Source organism: Ictidomys tridecemlineatus, chromosome 4 (assembly GCF_052094955.1).
Source record: "Ictidomys tridecemlineatus isolate mIctTri1 chromosome 4, mIctTri1.hap1, whole genome shotgun sequence".
Taxonomy (NCBI): Eukaryota; Metazoa; Chordata; class Mammalia; order Rodentia; family Sciuridae; genus Ictidomys; species Ictidomys tridecemlineatus.
In genome coordinates, this window is record NC_135480.1 from 102,282,002 (window position 1) to 102,302,193 (window position 20,192).

General features: G+C 45.9%; 1 protein-coding gene across 6 annotated transcripts; it reads right to left on the reverse strand.

Annotated features, from left to right (window-relative positions):
- Positions 1–4,980: 4,980 nt before the first annotated feature.
- Positions 4,981–17,743, reverse strand: Hyou1 (hypoxia up-regulated 1). 6 transcript variants are annotated; one of them, XM_078047134.1, is made up of 27 exons: positions 17,456–17,591; positions 16,944–17,054; positions 16,602–16,699; positions 16,300–16,393; positions 16,041–16,119; positions 15,762–15,916; positions 15,561–15,637; positions 15,088–15,269; positions 14,724–14,839; positions 12,239–12,431; positions 11,950–12,084; positions 11,754–11,836; positions 11,484–11,616; positions 11,117–11,304; positions 10,696–10,834; positions 10,025–10,085; positions 9,793–9,872; positions 9,190–9,372; positions 8,892–9,064; positions 8,693–8,780; positions 8,461–8,583; positions 7,967–8,100; positions 7,754–7,838; positions 7,356–7,596; positions 7,220–7,270; positions 6,610–6,660; positions 4,981–6,481 (listed from the first exon to the last, which is right to left on the reverse strand). In XM_078047134.1, exons 2-27 carry the CDS (start codon positions 16,952–16,954, stop codon positions 6,423–6,425), a joined length of 3,012 nt encoding a protein of 1,003 aa, XP_077903260.1. In that variant the 5' UTR covers positions 16,955–17,054; positions 17,456–17,591; the 3' UTR covers positions 4,981–6,422. The 6 variants fall into 6 exon arrangements, with proteins under 6 accessions (XP_077903260.1, XP_021584149.2, XP_021584150.2 ...); XM_021728474.3 differs by lacking the exon at positions 16,944–17,054 and having other exon boundaries at positions 17,591–17,743; XM_021728475.3 differs by lacking the exon at positions 16,944–17,054 and having other exon boundaries at positions 17,511–17,595.
- Positions 17,744–20,192: the final 2,449 nt, after the last annotated feature.

Genomic DNA, 20,192 nt, shown 5'->3' on the forward strand with positions numbered 1-20,192 from the left:
AACAAATGGGCAAATGAAGTAAACAGACACTTCTCAAAAGAAGAAATACAAATAACCAACAAATATGTGGAAAAATGTTCAATATCATTTAGCAATTAGGGAAATGCAAATCAAAGAATACAAATCAAGAATACACATAATAGGGGCTGGGGTTGTAGTTTAATAGCAAAGCACTTGCCTAGTATGTGTGAGGCACTGGGTTCAATCCTCAACACTATTTTTTTAAAAAGATGAATAAATAAAATAAAGGTATTAAAAATAAAAATAAATTTTAAAAAGAAAACAATGTCTCAGAATGGTTAACAAAGGGGAAATGCTGCTGTCTCTTAATGGCTGCTAAAACTATGAATTCAGAGAAAGACAATTTTTTTCTAACAGAGTTGGTGTAGTGTATTTTTTTCAATATATTTTTTTAGTTGTTAATGAACCTTTATCTTATTTACTTATTTATATGTGGCGCCGAGAGTCCAACCCAGTGCCTCCCACATGTGAACCAGCCCTGGTGTAGTGTATTCTTGTTTATTAAAAATACTCATGTAGGGCTGGTGTTGTGGCTCAGTGGTAGAGTGCTCACCTGGCACGTGCAAGGCCCTGGGTTCGATCCTCAGCACCACATAAAAAACAAATAAAATAAAAGTATTTTGTCCAACTACAACTAAAAATAAATATTAAAAAAATACTCATGTAGCTTTGGGATTTTGAATTGGTGAATATTCATGATGTGTAGAAAAGCACAATATACACTCCAATCTCAACCACACAAAATGAGATGTTGTGCATGTACACACAGGACCTGGAGGGACACACCCAACTAAGCTGCTTGTGACTGATGACTTTGTTCTTTCTTTGTGTTTTTCTGTTTCCTATAATGCACATATTGGAATTGGGTAACTGGGAGATAAGAGAAAGAGTGTAGGAAAGAGATATTTCCCTGCACATCCTTAATAAGTATCTTTCAAAATTTTTTTAAAGAATTTAACCTTCATTTTATTTGTTTGTTGTTGTTTGTTTTTATGTGGTGCTGAGGATTGAACCCTGGGCCTCACCTATTCTAGGCAAGCATTCTACCACTGAGCCACAAACCCAACCCATATCTTTTAAATTTTGAGTGCATAATCTGTTCAAAAGAAATACAGTAGAATCATACCATGAAATAAAGTATGGATCAAAGAAGAAATCATGAATAGTGTGTTAAGAATGGTGTGCTGTAGTCACAGGATACTTGGAGGGAAAATTACAGACTTACATATTTACATTAGAAAAATGTCTAAAAATTAATTAGGTAAGTGTCCAACTTGAGAATTTTTTAAAAAGATGATAAATCCAAAGAAAGATAGAATCAAAGATAAGAGCAGAAGTTAGCGAAATAGAAAATAGGAGCCCAGTGACTGTAATCCCAGTGATTTGAGAGGCTGACGCAGGACAGCAAATTGAGGCCAGTGTGGGAAACTTAGATCCTGTCTCCAAAAAAAAAAACCTAGGATGTAGGTCAATGATAGAGTACCATCCTAGGTTCAATCCCAGTACTGGAAAAGAAAATGAGGGCTGGGGATGTGGCTCAAGAGGTAGCACACTCGCCTGGCATGCTTGTGGCCCGGGTTCAATCCTCAGCACCACAAACAAAGATGTTGTGTCCGCCGAAAACTAAAAAATAAATATTAAAAATTCTCTCTTGGGCTGGGGATGTGGCTCAAGCGGTAGCGCGCTTGCCTGGCATGTGTGCGGCCCGGGTTCGATCCCCAGCACCACATACAAACAAAGATGTTGTGTCCGCCGAGAACTAAGAAATAAATATTAAAATTAAAAAAAAAAAAATTCTCTCTTTAAAAAAAGAAAAGAGGGGCTGGGGATGTGGCTCAAGCGGTAGCGCGCTTGCCTGGCATGCGTGCGGCCCGGGTTCGATCCTCAGCACCACATACAAACAAAGATGTTGTGTCCGCCAAATACTAAAAAATAAATATTAAATTCTATCTCTCTCCCTCTCTCTCACTCTTTCTTTAAAAAAAAAAAAAAAAAGAAAAGAAAAGAAACCCCTGAAATACAGTGTATTAATAGTAGACTCTGAGGGGCTGGGGGGCCTGTAGCTCAGTGGCAGAGTGCTTCCCTAGCATGGGTGAGGCACTGGGTTTGATTCCTGGCAACACATAAAAATAAACAAATAAAAGTATTGTGGCCATCTACAACTAAAAAAATTTTTTTTAAATTGCAGACGGAAGAATTTAAAAAGATATTCTGAAAATACTGACCAAGAAAAAAAAAAAAAAGATGTGTGTGTATGGTGGGAGGAATCTCTATTCTGCCCTGCAAAATTGCATTTATTAGTTTCTCCATCTATAGTACAACTAAAGAGAGCAAATTTAAATAAGTATACTATGCATATATTTTAAAAATCAGATGATTCAAGTACCATATATTTGAACATTTTAATTGTTTCAAAAAGATAAGTGACAGCAGAATGCATTATAATTCTTATTACACGATTCTTATTACAGCACAGTTTTTCATATCTCTGGTCATATATAAAGTATGTTGACACCAATTCGTGTCTTCATACATGTACTTTGGATAATGATGTCCAACACATTCCACCATCCTTGCTATTTGACCATTTTCAAGTGTGTAATTAAGTGGTTTTTAGTATGTTCATAAGGTTGTATGGTCATCATCACTAATTAGTGAACATTTTCATTACTAGAAAAGAAACTTAGTACTCTCTATACTCTCCTTCTCCTAGCTCTTGACAATCACTAATATACTTTCCATATCTATGGATTTGCCTATTCTAGACATTTTGTATAAATAGAATAATATGGTCAGTATGTGACCTTTTGTGCTTGGCTTCTGTCACTTAGTATAATGTTCTCAAGGCTCATCCATGTTGTATCATGTATAATAATTTTGTTCCTTTTATGGCTAAATATTCTTTTTTTTTCTAAAGAGAGAGAGAGAGAGAGAGAGAGAGAATTTTATTTATTACTTTTTAGTTTTCGGCGGACACAACATCTTTGTATGTGGTGCTGAGGATCGAACCGGGACCACACGCATGCCAGGCGAGCACAGTACCGCTTGAGCCACATCCCCAGCCCATGGCTAAATATTCTTTGTGGCTAAATATTGTGTGCATATACTACATTTTGTTTGTTAAATATTAATGGACACTAGGGTTTACCTTTTGACTATTGTGAATAATGCTACTACCAATATTTGCATACAAGGATCTCTGTTGAGTTCCTGTTTTCAGTTTTTTGGGGGTATATATCCAAAGTGGAATTCCAGGGTCCTATAATTCTGTAACTTTTTGAGGAACAAAACACTTTTCCACAGTGTCTGTCCATTTTACATTTCCTCCACCAGTATGCAAGAACTTTAATATCTCTACAATCACCAGCTTTCCATGCACAGCCTGCCCCCGGGAACATCCCACACCAGTTAGTACGTTTGTTATTCAATGAACCTACCTGGCAATCATTACTGCCTAGTTGGCAATTTACATTAGCATTTAGTCTGCATGGTGGACATTCCATTTGACAAATATATGATGATATTTCTCACTGTTACAGTATCACACAGAGTAACAAAAAGTGGAGGTTCATGTTGGAGCTAATGTAGCACTTGGTAGAGGGGGGAAGCCAAGTATGTGGGGGCAGGACATATTTCTTTGTACTTTATGCTCAATTATGCTGAATCTAAAACTGTTCTAAATATAAAAATATATATATTTATATATATACATGAAATATGACTTCCAGGTTCAAAACTGAAACTCCTCTCAACCTTCAGAGAAAAAAATAATTTAGCTGGGTTTGGTGGCACCACAAGCAATCCCAGGAGCTTGGGAGGCTGAGGCAGGAAGATCATGATTTCAAAGCTAGCCTCAGCATCTTAGCAAGACCCTAAGCAACTGAGACCCTGTCTCCACATAAAATATAAAAAGGGCTGGGGATGTGGTTAAGTGGTTAAGCACCTCTGGGTTAAATCCCTGGTACCATATAATAATAATTCAACTGCCTATACATATAAATGATGAAAAAACAATAAGCATCTTCCTTTGGTATATTATGACTATCTCAACTAATGAACAACCAAATCAGCTGTGCTATGATAAACCTAATCAACACATTCTTGTGGCATAGTAAAAAGAACAAGGGCTTATGGGTCAGAATTTAAAATCCTCACTGAAGCCCTTAACAGATTCCTTAAACCAATAACGGATCCTCTATGAACTGCAGATTATTGTTTTTGTAAAATAGGGTAGCTACCAGCTGGGCACAGTGGCACTCACCTGTAATCCCAGTGCTTGGGAGGCTGAGGTAGGAGGATGGTGAGTTCAAAGCCAGCCTCAGCAAGAGAGGCACTAAGCAAATCAGTGAGACCCTGTCTCTAAATAAAATACAAAAAGATAGTGCTGGGGATGTGTTCAGAGGTTGAATGCCCCCAAGTTCAATCCCTGGTCCCTCCCTGGCAAAAAAGGGGGTTGCTACCTCCAAAATGGATGTCACAGAGCAGACACAATCGTGTATGCCTATAGACCCAGCTACTTCCAGGCTCTGTCTGGAAGAGGCAGAACAGCAGGAGAGATGGGGGCAGGTAGTCCTAAGAACCTGGGGTACCAGGCTATTGGGAAGATAAGGATTTTGAGTGTCTGCAGGGAGGTTGAGGCAGGAGGCTCACTTGTGCCCAGTTTAGGGCCAACATGGGCAACACAGTAAGACCCTACTATAAATAAAAAGAAAATAAGTTACATAAAAAATGGATGAAACAGGGATCTAAAGAATGTTATGGTAAAAGCCAAATTTTATTTCCAAAAAAGAAAAACTACATACAGTAGTAAAATTTCAGTTAATTTAAAGCATTAATCTTTGGTGGTAGTACTAAAGGTAATTTTATTACACAAACTTCTATATTCTCAGTTTTCTATACTAAACATGCAATTATTTATGTTCAGGAAATAAACATTTAAAAAAAGCAAAGCACAAAAACTGTAGAAAAGAATATTTTATTGAAACAGTTTCTCAATTAACAATGGAGCAAAGTACGATTTGATTCAAACCTGTCCAACCAGCCTCAACTGCTAATGAAATAACTCAAACATACAGAAGATGGGGGTGAGGATGAGACCCTTAGGCCCCTTTCTGCCAATGTGGCAAAAAAAAAAAAAAAAAAAAAAAAAGGAGAGGAAAAACAAAATAATAAAATGAGAGACAAAACAACTGACACAACCAGGTTTGCCCTTGTCCTGGAACTGGGGTGGCAGCCCTAGCTCCTGCTACAGACAGAATACTGGAGGACAGGCTCCCTAGGCCTCAGCATAGTGGGGAAAGGACCCCCATCCTAGCAGAGCAACATGCACAAGGCAGGCCAGTCCTGATCTTCCTTTACCCACAAAGCCCTCCTCAAAGACTGAGGTGGCATTTTTACATTCACACCATGGTCTCTCCATCCCCCAGGGTCTTGGAATAGGGGCTCACAGTAGAAAGCACATTTTGGTCAGCCCAGAGGGGCAGGGGTAGCGGGAAGGTTCTGTCTGGAAGAGGCAGAACAGCAGGAGAGATGGGGGCAGGTAGTCCTAAGAACCTGGGGTACCAGGCTATTGGGAAGATAAGGATTTTGAGTGTCTGCAGGATGTTCTAACCATGCCAGCTACTCTACATGGCCTTCCTGGGCCCAACAGCCCACAAGTGGGGGCTTCAGCACTTTCATACATCTCATTCCCTGGAGAGCAGCCGATTCCCTTACCTGCTCCCTGCAAACTCTGGCCACAAGAGGCCAGACATGCTGGTGGTAATACTTGAGATTTACTCCAGCCAGTTCAGATGGAAGGCTCTGGGCAAGGGGCAGGGAACAACCCAACTTGCACCATGAAGCCAAGAAAAAGAATAAAAAAAGGAGCCAGATGGAAACTAGGGGGAGGGGTTATGGAAAGAGAAGACCTTGGAAGAAGAAAAGATAGGCACTTGGAAACCAAACCTGGTGACCAAGGCTCTGTAGACACTGGCCCAAATGGGACATTGATTTCATGGTAAAAGGAAGAAGGAAGGATGCCCAGAGAAGATGCTCTCCAGTGTCCCAGGACATCCTTCCCACTACCCATATCTCCATAAACCACTTCTGACTGTTCTCTCACCTACCCACAGGCAAATAATTAAGACATAATAGTGATTTTTCCCAAATGCAGGGCCAAATGGGTAGGAAACTAGGGGTAGGGAGGGGATCAGAATAAGTTCAGGTTTTAACCACAGAGCTACCCCAGAAGGAACTGATGAGTGGCCCATCCTGCCCCTTCTCCACACTCCCTCCCAGGTGAGAGAGAAGGAATTTGAGCCTCTGAAGGCAGGACCAGCCCCTCCCCCGACCCCGATGTATAATAAATAGAGGTGGTAGGAGAAGGGGCTGGAGTGGAGTGGGGAGACTGAAAGTGGGGGTTATAGCTCATCATTCTTCAAAGGCCTCTTCTGTCTTGCTGGCTGCTCCTGTTCAGAGTCTGTTGGCAGTTGGGGAGAGCAAGGAAAGCATGGAAGGTGAAGAGAGGTAAGTGAGCCTCAATTCTTTGTAGATATTTTCCCTCCAAGCCCACCAGACTGCCCAGCATACCCCAGGATCCACCCTTACCTACTCCAGGACCTCCCAACTCCAGAGGCTCCGTGTCTTTTGGTTCAGATCCTGCGTTTTGGAAGGAATGGATTAGTTTTAGAAGGAAAGGAGGGGGGAGGGAGAAGCTAAGGAGAGGTTAGAATTTTTAGGTGAGGTGCGGCAGTGTATGCCTGTAATCCCAGTGGCTTGGGAGGCTGAGGCAGGAAGATCCCAAGTTCAAAGCCAGCTTCAGCAATTTAGCAAGACCCTGCCTCTAAAAAAAATATAAAAAGGGCTGGGGATGTGGCTCAGTGGTAAGGGTCCATGGGTTCAAGCCCAAGTACCAAAAAAAAAAAAAAAAAATGCCAGTTAGTAAATATTTTAGTGTGTGTGTGTGATATCTGGTCTCTCTCTTTTTTTTTTTTTTTAAATTAATACCTCAAGTATTGAGTTTGTTGGGATGAACCCAACTACTATGTATAACTATAAAGCTATAATAGTTATAAAAAAAAAAAAAAAAAAAAAACTTCAAAAGAGCAAAGGCCATCTACAGTTCATGGGCTGTCCAGAAACAGGCTGTGCCTTCCATTTTGTCTACTCTTAGGCTAATGCAACATTCCCATGCCCAACCATGGTTTTCCCAACTCACGAGTCTCTACTTTCTCAGGTTCTGAAATGGGCTTTGCATCCTCAGTGTGGCCTGGAGGGAAAGCAGGAGTAAGATGAAGGGAAAGGAGGACTCTTCCCTGCCCAACAGAACCTGGAGCCAGGTACCCTGCCCTCACCTGCTGGTGGAGTGACCTTCTCCCCCTGGTCACTGGCACTGGCATTGAGGGGAGGCTCTGTTCGGTTGCCATTCTTGTCCCTGGGCCGGGGTCGGGGCTTGGCAAACTTGGCCTTATTTAGCAGATATTGCACCTCGCGGTCCAAGGCCATCATCTTGGCCTCGATGTCTTTTGAGAGCAACACAGGCTTCTCTGTGGCAGGAAGCTTGGCTTGCTCAGCCATAGTTGCATTTTTCCAGGCCTGTGGGTAAGGCCAGAATAGGCTCAGAGCCAGACAGGGGGAGAGCAGGTGTCTCTATCCCAGATGAAATCAAAGTCCCGCCCAGCCTCAGGCTCTTCCCTCAGACTGAAAGTCACTCGGCCTGTGGACACCAGTTATGTATTCACCCAGTGATTACCCAGGTCTCATTGATGACTTTTTCTAAAGTTGTCATCTCCACCTCAGTAAAGATCTGGTCCATTTCTGGGATAAGCCGGGCGCCCCTGGAAACAGAGAAGAGACAATCAGCCCTGGGGCAGAGGGGTTTGTGAATGGGGAAAATGAAACAGGTGGGAATAAGCTATGGCCTTGTCAGGAATAAACAGTGGAGAAAGGGCACCAGGCCACTCACTTGAGAAACATGCTAGAATGGTTGAGGAGATTGTCGAGGGCAGACAGCCGTTCAGGCCACTTCTTGCGTTCTTCCACTCGGAAAAATAGCCCTTGGCACAACTTCCTCAGTTCGGCCAGCTTCTCCTTCAACATCTGAGGTACATGAGGTGGGCAGAGGGGATGACAGGAGAGTCCTAGAGTCAGCCCTGAGTCCTTGTTTTATTTGGCACTGGGGACTGAACCCAAGGACTCATGAATGTGGGCCTGGCACACTATCACTGAGCTCCTCTTATTTTGAGTCTAGCTCTATTTGCCTACGCTGGACCCAAACTCCCGGGCTCAAAGGATCCTCTGGCCTCAGCCTCCCAAATAGCTGGGACTTCAGGTGTACACCACTGTGCTCAGCCTAATTCCTTGCTTATGGCTTGCACCCTAGCTTTTCTCACTCTCTGACCTTGGGAGAGGAAGTTGAGAGCCTTCATCCTGCCCACCACTTCATGGGAGGCCCCTCACCACAGTGGTGGCCCCAAAGCCCTCATCCTCCAGCCAGGTAGATGCAGCACTGAGTTTCCCAGAGATCTCCTCACGCTGTTCCTCAGTGGACACTTCCTGGTACTCAGGTTGGTACAGCTTGTCCTAGTAAAGGACACAAATGCATGCATGCAGTGAGTCAAGGGCAAGGCTCAGAGCCGGTTCCTTCAATCCAAGTGCTAGGGAGAAGGGGATGCTGCTCCAGCCTGCCAACCTGGGTCTCAAAGATGAAAGCTTCCAAGCTGTTGGCCGCTTTCTCCCGTTCCTGCTTCTCTAGGTCTCGGAAGGTCAAGTCCTCAAGTCTGTGGAACAAAGAAGCAGGGATGTGGGAGAGGTAGGTTAGAACTCGGACCCCTCCCAGTACACCATTCCACATTGTGCCTACCTCACACATGCGTACAGTCTTTACTTACTTCTGCACTGAACGAGCCAGCTCATCCTCAGGCAAGTCAGGCAGGTCCAAAACTACCAGCTCCACCCCAATCTCCTCTACCATCCTCTGCTTCCGGGCAGGCTTTTGCTTCTTCTCTTCTTCAGGGGCTGGAGGGCCACCCTCAGGCTCTGTCTCCCCCTTCTCACTGGATTTCTGGATGGCAAGAGTTGGGGACATCAGAAAAGGCCTCTGCCTTCTCCACCAGGTAAGTAATAAAGAGGCATCCATCCACTCCCTTTGCCCCTAGGTCCACTGGCCTTTCCCGACCTATAGCTCACCTGGGCCTCAGACTTGTCCCCACTTTCTTTTTCAGGAGGCTTTTCTCCCTCAGGAGTGTCCTCTTTAGGCTCAAGGGGTGGAGTCTGAGAAGTATCCTCCACTGGGGCCTCAGCTTCCTCCTTGAACTCTGCCTGCTCTCCAGGCTCATCCTTGGTCCCCTCAGCAGGACTCTCCTCTTCCTCCTGGGAAACAATGACAGGCACCTCATATTACAATCACTAGAAGAGCTTGTGGGCCAGGCCTGGCCTCAGTCACACCAGCTCCTCTGCTCTAAAGGGGATCTCCACTGAGGACACAGCTTGGGGGTAGACAGATGACAACCACAGGGACAGAGTCAGGACTTTTTTGGTCTGTAGCAGTCTAACTGGCAAAGGGAACTGGCAGAAGGAGAGCATCTGGGCATGAGAGAAATGAGCTTTGGGTTCTGGTACACAGAATGACTCCCAGTACAGAAGAATAAGAGGAAATGCTAAACCTGGCACCAGCTAAGGGGGAAGATGAGGTCCTCTGCATCCCTGGCAGCTGGGATGTCCACCTGACTCCCTGTCTCTGCTGTTGCTACCTGCCTCCACACTGCTCTCCAGGCTCCATCCTGAGCTTACCTGGACAGCATCGGTCCCATTTTCTTTGGTGTCTGGTGTGGTACTACCTCCAAACAGGCTGGAAATGGTGTTTCCAAGTTCTAGGAGAAAGGAAGCCCAAAAGATCAAAAGGGAACCACACAGTGACTTGACCCTGATCCAAGGACAATGCCCTGCCTACGTCCCAAGCTACACATGAGTACATTTCCATTTGTGCATGCTCACACACACATATGCACATACTCATCCTTACTGGTAAGAGTAGATTCCTCCTCTGGGCTGTCCTCCACCAGGGTCTCAAATACAGATTCCACCTGAAGACAAAAGTTCAATATAAATACAAATACCAACCCATATTTCTTCACAAACACCCTACCATGGTGAATGCCTGCTTATGCATGCTTTGGGCCTGGCAGCTGTGCTGGCCTAGTCTCTCACCTACCTTTTCTAAGGACTCCTAACCCCTTTGATTATGAGCCCAAGGACAGGATCATAGCTTCTCTTTTCCCCTCAGAGCCTTTCATGTCTCCATGGGTCATCATTTCCCAAAGTTATGTGCCAGAAGATATCAGGCCCAGAACTATTCTTCAAAAATAGGTTTCTCAGACCAGGGGTGTAGCTCAGCAGCAGAGCCCTTACTCAGCATGTGCATGGATCCCCACTATCACCAAAAAAAAAAAAAAAAAAAGGTTCTTACCCATTCTATAGTTCCTTCTAAGCAAGTTACAAAGTCCATAAGCATGTATAGGCCATGCAAAGGGCCCCACTAGAGGACCTCAGAGGTTTGCTAACCCTGAAGAGGTTGGCTGTTATCTACAGCCAAGATTGATCTGAATCTAAAACCCTTTTCCTATGGAACCCACTCTCGCAAAGGCTGGCAAAGCCAGGTCCCTGTCCTGCACACAGGTCTCCTTTTGCTCTCACCCTATCTAGACTGAGCACACCACTCTCATCCAGGTTGAAGTGTGCCTTGATGCCCTTGGACTCGTAGTCTGGATACTTTTTGAAGCTCTCACCCACACCTTTTAGCTTCACTGTGGTCAGATTATGGGAGCCAAATACCCTGGTTGAGAGGGAAAAAAGAGTTTGAGGAAACCCACCCATCCCACATCCAATACCAGGTTATATAGCCTTAGGGCCCCTGAGGTCAGGGGCACTACCCTAGGAAGTGCTCAGAGGATGGAAGCACTCCTAGGAGAGGCTGCTTACAACCTCACTCTAACCCAACTACCTGCTTCCCACTTCAGCCCTGCAGGCCCCACATCTCCCTCCCCCAAATCCTTAAGTCATCTGACAGCCACACCACCCTTCCCTGGAACTCCCATCCTGCTCCACCGCCCCTCACCGAAGATCCTCAGGCCCCAGGAAGCCCAGGTCACCGTAGTTGATGTGAAAGTTGAAATCATGGCTGTAGCGGTTAAAGGTGATGACTTTGCGTTGAGGGTATGGCCCCATTCGAGAGAAGAGCACACGCTTATTGTGCTTTAGGCTGCGAACGCCGGGCTCATCCTCAACCTCCCTTGTGAACTCTACCTACACAGCAGGCAGAGAAGGCACACTGGAAAACTAGAGCAGGTTGTGGGGCAGGGATGGAGGGTCTCTCTCGAAGTTGTGATGGAGGGGGTCTCTCAGCAGAAAAACAATGGGACAGGCTAGTTTGGGCAAGAGAGGCAAAGGGAACTCATCTCCTGATCAGAGAGAAGTTCACTCACCAGGATGGGGTAGACCACTGCATCGCGAACAACGAATGGCTTCACCTTGAAGGCTTTGCTCAATGCAGCTGCCTGGTACACAGCCCCCATGGCGGCTGCTTCATCTGCGTTGATGTTCTTGCCTAGCTCCTCCCTATGAGAGTCCCAGACTTCAGTGCCATCCACCCAGGAGCCAGGATTTCCCCCGCCTCAGCCCTCCAGCTGCCCAGCCCTGCAGCAATGCCCTGGGCAGAAGTAGGCCCCATGCACCCCCCCCACACACACACTCACTTGCCCACAGCCTTCAGCAGCACCTCCTGAACCTTGGGGACCCGAGTGGCCCCACCCACCAGGATCACCTGTTCAATTTCATCCTGCAGTAGGGAAAGAAAAGGAAGTGTGACTGTAAGCGGTTAATGCTCTTCTCCAACACTGACCCTTCCCCTTGACATCCACCTGTCCTCCCTGCTTCCCGCTACACCCTCACCAAGCTCATTTCAGCACTCTGTAGGGCCTGCTGGACAGGCCCAGGCACCCGGTCAAACAAGTCTGCACACAGCTCCTCAAATTCCGCTCGGGTCACTTTTGCCTTGAAGTCCACATCATCCATCAGGCCCTCGATCTAGGGGAGATGAAGGGTATCAGAGGGTTCTTGACCAGATCCTGCTCTCTGGGTGGGCAGGGTAAATCCAGAAGACTAGAAATTTGGGAGAATGGCAGGGCTCTCCATTCTCTGGGTGGGGCAAATTTGTCCTCAAGCAGCTCCAAGTGGGCACCTGGGCCATGTGGTCAGCGTTGGCACTCAGGACAGTTTTGAGTCGATTTGCCTCCCGCAGCAACTTGGCCATGGCACGTGGGTTCTCCCGCACATCCTTGGCTCTCTGGCCCTTGCGCTGTTCATTAAAGAGCCCAGCCAGGTGCTCACGTAACCGAAGCTCCATTTCCAGGCCCCCCAGGGTACGGTCAAACCTATTAAGGAAAGGGAGCAGAGAAGATGTGAGGAATACAATGTCTCTTCATTGGCTCAGGAGCCTGAATCTCATCCCCAGGTGGTACCCTGGAGTTGTTTCAGGGACCCTATTCACCCCCAGTTCTCCAAGTATGGACATATCTTCTATCCTCAACTTTTCACAGCACACTTGACACCTTACAGTGGCAGCTCATCCACCCACTCATTCAACACCATTCACTGAGTATTAACTATGTACTTGTTTCTGGAAATACATAGGGAGGAACTTGGGGATAAACATGGTCTTTGCTGTCAAGAAGTTTCTAATCTAATAGCTAGCTGAATGACCCTGCTAATGTGAAATCGTAATCATTCATGTGTTATAAAGGAAAAGCAGATGAGGCTTATAGAATATGTGAGAGGAGATCTGTGCTATTCAAGGATGTCAAGCTTTCTTGAAGAACTGATGCTTGAATTGAAACCTGAAGGATGAGTTGGATTTAAGTATGGAAAGAAAGGAAAGAACACTCTAAACAGAGGGAACAGCCTAAACAACAGTATAAAGAAGGAAGAATGTGACAAATTCCAAAGAGGGTAAGTATGCCAAGCATCAACGAGTAAGAGGGTTTGGCTACTTGAGGGAGGCAGGTGATACAGGCACAAGGGAATTTTTAAAGAAATAGGTTAAAATCAAATCAGTATTTTGTTTTAGCAGTGCTGGGGATCAAGCTCAGGGCCTCAAGCATGCTAGGCAAATACTCTACCACTGAGGTACCTTTCCAGCCCATTAATCTGAAATTTTTTTTGGTTCTGGGTATTGAACCCAGGGGTTACTTAACTACTGAGCCACATCCCCAGCCCTTTATGTTTTGAGACAGGTCTTCCTAAGTTGCTTAGAGTCTAGCTACATTGCTAAGGCTGACTTTAAACTTGTGATCCTCCTGCCTCAGACTCCCAAGATAGTGGGACTATAGGTGTGTACCACTGCACCCAGATAGATCTTAGTTTTAAAGAACCACCTGCTAGCTTGCAATATAAAGAACTAAAAAGGGGAGCTGGGGTTGTAATTCAGCGGTAGAGCGCTCACCTAGCAAGTGTGAGGCTCTGGGTTTGATCCTCAGCACCACATAAAAATAAATAAACAAAATAAAGGCATTATATCCAACTACACCTAAAAAGTAAATATTAAAAAAAAAAAAAAAAAAAAAAGGGGGCTGGGGATGTGGCTCAAGCAGTAGCGCGCTCGCCTGGCATGTGTGCGGCCTGGGTTCGATCCTCAGCACCACATACAAACAAAGATGTTGTGTCTGCTGAGAACTAAAAAAATAAGTAAATAAATAAAATCTTAAAAAAAAAAAAAAAAAAAAGAACTAAAAAAGGATTTCACTAGAAGCCGGGAGATTTTTTTTTTTGGGCACTGGTAGGGGCCCTCTACCACTGAGCTATACCACATACATCCCCCTACTTCTTTAAATTTTGAGACAGGGTCTCACTAAGTTGTCTAGGATATACTTGAACTTGAGATCCTCCTGCCTTAGCCTCCTGAGTTGCTGACATTATAAGTACCCAGCCAGGGCAATCTTTTCTTTTTCCTTTCTTTTTTTAATTCTGCAGGTAAGAAGTCAGGTAAGAAGTCACAGTAGCTTGTTCTGGGGTAGTCATGAAGAGTTACAGAAAAAGATGGGTTCAAGAAACACAATGAGGCTGGGGTTATACCTCAGTGGTAGAGCGCTTGTCTTACACATGTGAGGCACTGGGTTCAATCCTCAGCACTACATGTAAATAAATAAATGAATGAATGAAATAAAGGTACTGTGTCCAAGTTAAAGAAAAACAAAGAAACACAATGAGGTGGGTGCTGCATATTCCATGAAATGGAGGCTGAGGCAGGAGAAAGATCCCAAGTTCAAATCTATTCCCAGCAACTTAGAGAAACTGTCTCAAAATAAAGGGCTGGGGATGTAGCTCAGAGGCTAAGTGCCCCTGGGTTCAATCCATTATACCAAAAAAAGAAAAAAAGGAAAAAAAAAAAAAGAGACAAACAAAAAGAAAAACGACCACAGTTGACAAATGAAGTAGACATTTTTACCATAAAATAAAGGAGCTTAAAAAAAAAAAAAAAAGACTGAATTTGACACTCTGCATGTGGCCAGAATTCTCATGGATCTTAAGTCCAGGAACCTCCCTGCTTCTCAGTATTCCCCAAATTGTCCCCCTTACTCTTTGGGAGGGCTCACCCCACCATGACTGATGCTTTATCCAGGAGAGAATCCCTGACCTGAGGGTCTTAACTTTTCTCAGCTCCAGCTTACCCCACGCCCCGGATCTGTAGCTGTGGTTGCATCCCAGCTTCCTTGGTCTTCACAGTCTGGTAGGTCACGATGGTACACACGGTGCTGCCTGACCCCATGTCATAGAACATGATATTCTATGAAGACATCAAGGTAACTGTCATAAGAACTTTATCAAATACCAGGTGGCATGCCTACCTATCTGCCTGCATCCAAGAAGCTGCCCAACTCTCAAAAAAAAAAAAACTGAATAGTTTCAATGGGGAGCTGAGAGGAGGCTGCTGTATGGGCCAACCATGCAAACAAGATGCAAAATGGGACAAATGACTTGCAACCTCAGAGTCAGCTATCTTGCATGTCTGGTCAAGAGGCCTCTCTGGCTCACCTGTGCAGTGGCATTGATATCCTTCCGACGGAAGACACCGTAGCTGAGGGCAGTGGCAGTATTGTCATTGATGAGCTGCAGTACTTTAAGGCCAGCCATTCGGGCAGCTTGAAGCACAGCTCTACGCTCAGCCTGGTTGAAGAAGGCTGGCACGGTGATGACAGCATCCTTGATGGGCTGCTCTACAGAGGACAACAGAACAGAGTCCCACCTGTTCCATACCTTAGATAAAGCATGACATTTTGGGCCAGATAATTCTCTGATTTGGGGGCTATCCTGCACATTGCAGGATGTTTAACAGTATCACTGGCTTCTACCCACTAGAGGACACTGTTCCATATCCCTAGTTTTGACAACCAAATGTGTTCATACACTGCCTGATGTACCCTGGGAGGCAAAAATGGCCCCATTTGAGAATCAAGGTTTTAGATCCCAGGGAGCCTGGCTCCCACTGTCTCCACCTTGATACTCACCTGCGAAATCTTCAGCCAGGGACCGGGAGTAATTGAGAACCATGCCTAAAACCTCCTCAGGTGAGAACTGAAGCTGCCTGAGAGAAGGAGGGGTAGTTGGAGGCAAGGAGAATCAAATAATAAGGCAGGACAATCATGAATGCTTGCCCTTAAGGACCCCAGTAGGGCTGCTGAGCCTGCTTTTTGCAATAGAACACTCACGGGCTGATCTGGAAGTACACAGTCTGCCTCTGTGGGTCAAAGCTTAGCTCATGCTCTGGAAAACGGGCCCGATACAGGGCCACATGGGGGTTATCTGCCTGTTTCCCTAGAAGGTGCTGGAAATAACGTAACGTAGCCTTTGGGTTCTTGATGGCCTGAAAGGAGGTAAAGAAGAAGCAGAGTATTAGGTGCTCAGGCCAAGATTGGTTGCCTTACATCACAGAGATCAATAAAGGAACAACTGAATGCACCACTCTTTGAAGGGGGCTGCTGACTCACCATGCCTGCTGCAGTGTCTCCAAAGAATCTTTCATTTTCTTTTAGGGTCACGGTTACTGGGGTTTTCCTCCGAGATTCCCTGAGGAAAAGAGACATCAGGCCCAGGTACCTGATGCAGGGTAGGAACCCCAAGAGTCTCACTACTCCACACTCATTAATTCAAGACACTAAAGTCTGTTGTGAGCACTATGAGGAACACACACCCACTTGGAGCCCAGAATCTTTCATTGCCCATCCTTGACAGTAGGGTTATCCTCACTTGTTCAAGACAATCTCCATGGGCACTCCAGGTTTGACAATGGCCACCTTCATGGATTCGCTGCCCAGGTCCACAGACATCACTGCCAGCGTGTCTGATGGGAAAACAGTTTGTCAATTAGCCCCATTACTCCCACCTTCCTTTGGGCCCTCTAATGAAAGCATTCCATGTTCCATGGAAAAAGATAGCAAAAAAAAAAAAAAAAAAAAGAAGAAAGAAAAAAGTCTGGGTCCAGTAGCTGTAAAATCTTCTGACCCTTGCACCAATCATTTCTTCTGTTGATCCCTCTGCAGGGTACATACCACTCAGCGCCAATAGATCTGCCAACAGGACAGCCATCAAGACCCAACAGGCTAGCTTCTTTGGCCTCTGCCTTCTGACTGTGGCTGCCATTATGCCCCTGGAGGAGGAGGAAAAAACACTTGAGACTGAATGCCATGAGCAGAACTGCATCCCAGAACAGAGCAGTCTACAGTCCTTCCCTCTTGATGGGTTCCAACTGTTCTAATCATCTCAGAGTGTCCACTGAAAAGCCCAAAGAGCATCAGTTTTGGCTCCACCACATCTCTAAACAGAGAAGGTAATAGGTCAAGAGGATGGAGACAAGGGCCTTAGGTCCACTGCACTACCAGTAACTGGCGCACCTCAGTTCCATGCAAGCTGTCAGGATCCCGGGGTGGGGCCGAGGCTCAACTATCTCCTCACACCTGGAGCTCCTAGGTGGCTGGGAAAGCTAGGCTGGGTCAGGACAGGAACTGAGAAGTGATGACGTTGGGGGTGGTTAAGATAGAACGGCCTGTCTCCTGCTCGGCATCTTTGCGGGTTGTCCCACCCGCTCCCCTTCCCCATTCCACCCCCTACCCCGCTGCCCAGAGAGACGATGTGCCGGGAGAGGTAAGGTTACTAGTCGGTGGATATCGAGTACCCAGTGTTAACACCTAAGTCTCACCTGACGAAGGCGGCCGCTCTTACTCCCGGAAACGCATCCCGGCCCACCCTTAGCGCGTGGGGGCGACCCAGGGCCCGAACTGCTGGGCCCAACGCACCGGCTTCCCTGCGGCCCTCACTCCCGCTACCGACCCGCCCCCGGAGGCAGCACACACTGTCTCCCCTAAGAGCGGTGGCCGGGCACCCTCTCCATCCCCACTCCAGCTACCTCTGGCCTCCGCTCCAATGGCCCCGACTCTGGGACAAACGTAGCGCGGACGTACCCACGCGGCCAGCTGCGCGCCCCCAGCCCGCGCCCTTCACAACTCCCCTCGTTTTGCAAACTGTTACATTAGCTACCAACCTCTCCGCGGCGTCTCGCGCACCAGCCGGCCCCGGACGCGGCGCGCGCTAATTGGCTCCGCCGCCTTCAGGCCCCGCCTCCGCCGCCCCGGCGCGCGCCTTCATTGGGCCACGTCCTGGACCCGCCCCCGTCTCCTTCTCCCGCACTGTCCCGGAGGCGGCGGAGAGGCCAGTCCACTCGTCTGGACGAAACTGCCGGCGTCGGCCACGGATTGGACCACGTCACGGGCCGGCGCGTTTCGCTCCCGCCTCCCCAACACCGACGCCGGGGCGCCCGCGGGACTTTTCCAGGCCTCGGAACTAGATGCCTCACTGTGGAGACTCTCAAGTGACCTGAACCTGTAGAGAATGGGGCGCACGGTCTGGAGACAGTCGAACCTATTTTTCTGGTCAACTGGGGAATCCCGACCTAGCAGTGGGAATGCCTGGCCTCCTCTCCGCAGCCACGCGGAAGAGGCGCTAGCTTGTGAGTTGGTAGCTTCTGAACTGCCCTAGGCTTTGGCTAAACATCAGAGAATGGCTGCGCTTCAGTCATCTCAATCTTCCTCTGCTTCACTGAGGAAACTTAAGCCACATAAAAGGATGTTCACTGATGGATCGGAGATAAGCAGTGTATTTATGGCCGAGGTTGGCCTGGACTTTGAGCTCCGTTTGTATGAGAATGGATATTTCAAACTGTAAAGCGCTACACACAAAAGACACTTTTATCCAAGGCTATAATTAGTTAAGCATACATGGTGCACTACCTTCTGTGTATTTCTTTTCCATTAAATCCTGTACGCTTCCCCTTCTCTTTAACTTATCATAGAATTAAAACAATCACTCTCCTCTGCTGTTTGGCACTTCTCACTCCCTTCTCTTGCTGCTTTAACCCAGTGGAAATGCTCAGTTCTTGGAGAGAGAATTTCTCTTAAATGTGGATGGAAATCAACTGCCTTTGCTTCTCCCCTTCAGTTGATGCCTGGCCTCACTTTACAGAAGTGTGTGTGTGTGTGTGTGTGTGTGTGTGTGTGTGTGTCTCTTTCTCAATATATTTTTTAGTTGTTGATGGACCTTTATTTGTATGTGGTGCTGAGAATTGAACCCAGTACCTCCCACATCCAAGGGAAGAGCTCTACCACTGAGCCACATCCCCAGCTCCAGAATTCTCTCTTGAAAGGCCTGGCTGTCACTACCAGGACCTTGTCAAGCCTGAGTTTGTTTAAGAAACTCATCTATTCCTTTCTCTTCTTTTTTAATGATGCTTAGGAGGGAAAAGAGTGATCATTTGTCTATACTTAGAAAAGGAAACATACTGGCAGTACCACAAGAGGTCTGTTGTGCTCCTTTTAAGATAGTTCAGTGGTAAGGTAGTAGAGAAATTGAAATAAAGAGAAGTTTGCTTAAAATCTTGGCACAATTTAATTACATAAACTACACAGAAGTGTTATCTTGAAGAAAAAAAAAAAGTCATTCTAGATAAAGCTAAGTCCGCTTGACACCAACCACAATCTCCTACTCTGTCCTTTGGAGGTAACTGCTATTAATACTGTGTTAAGGAATCTTCTAGGCCTTTTCCTCTGAATTTGAGGTTGGGGATGTAAGTAAGTGGCAAAGAGCTAACCTAGCACACGCACAGGCCTAGGATTTGGTCCTTAGCATCAGAAAAGATTAAAACATTATACAATTATTGTTTGAAAAATTTTTTAAACTAATAATGTCATGGAGTGACTTCCATGTCAGTGTGTGATTCTCTCATTGTTTTTGCTGTGGAACATTCCATAGCATGGGGTTTGTTTATAATGATGGACATATAAGTTGTCATTCAATTCCACAGAGAAAGATTGTTTCTCAATAATTAACTCTACTTTTTGGGCTGAGGCTGTAGCTCAGTGCGCCGAGTGCTTGCCTAGCATTTGTAAGGCACTGGGTTCAATCCTCAGCACCACATAAAAATAAACACATAAAACAAAGGCATTCTGCCATCTACAACTACAAAAAAAGTTGTTGTTTTTTTGTTAAATAATTAACTTGGGGCTGGGGATGTGGCTCAAGCGGTAGCTCGATCGCCTGGCATGCTTGGGGTGCTGGGTTCGATCCTCAGCACCACATAAAAAAGTAACAGATGTTGTGTCCACCAAAAATTAAAAAATAAATATTAAAAAATTCTCTCTCTCAAAAATAATTAACTCTACTTTTGGCCAACTATCTGGTATATTCTTTCCATTCATTTCATTTCAAACAGAGAGCATGCATTTTAACATTTATTGGGCCTCTGTCATTCAATCACTGTTCAAGGTGTATATAGACGGGCACAAGCTTGTCCTTGTCCTCAGAGAAGTCACAATCTGCCAGGAAAATCTGCTATGAACATGTTCATAGATTATTGCACTTACTAAAAACCTATTGGATGATTTGCACATTGGTAGACTCAGTCTTCCCTGTTCCTAGAAGAGTTCCCACCCCCAGAATACACTTGATGGGAGCAGTCTGGCTACAGTTACAATTCTCAGCTTGGGTACTCTGTCCCCCTGGGAGGTGTAGCAGGTGCAAGTGCTCTGGGGAGTCACCTGTTTTGTTCTCTAACCAGAAAGGATAGAATCTCACAAGAACAAGTTGTGGAA

Coding starts and splice junctions, on each gene's coding strand:
- Hyou1 (XM_078047134.1), bottom strand. Junction 10,835..11,116: donor CTGGGGCCTGAGGATCTTCG/GTGAGGGGCGGT, acceptor CCTCTCAACCAG/GGTATTTGGCTCCCATAATC. Junction 8,781..8,891: donor CTGGCTCGTTCAGTGCAGAA/GTAAGTAAAGAC, acceptor TTTGTTCCACAG/ACTTGAGGACTTGACCTTCC.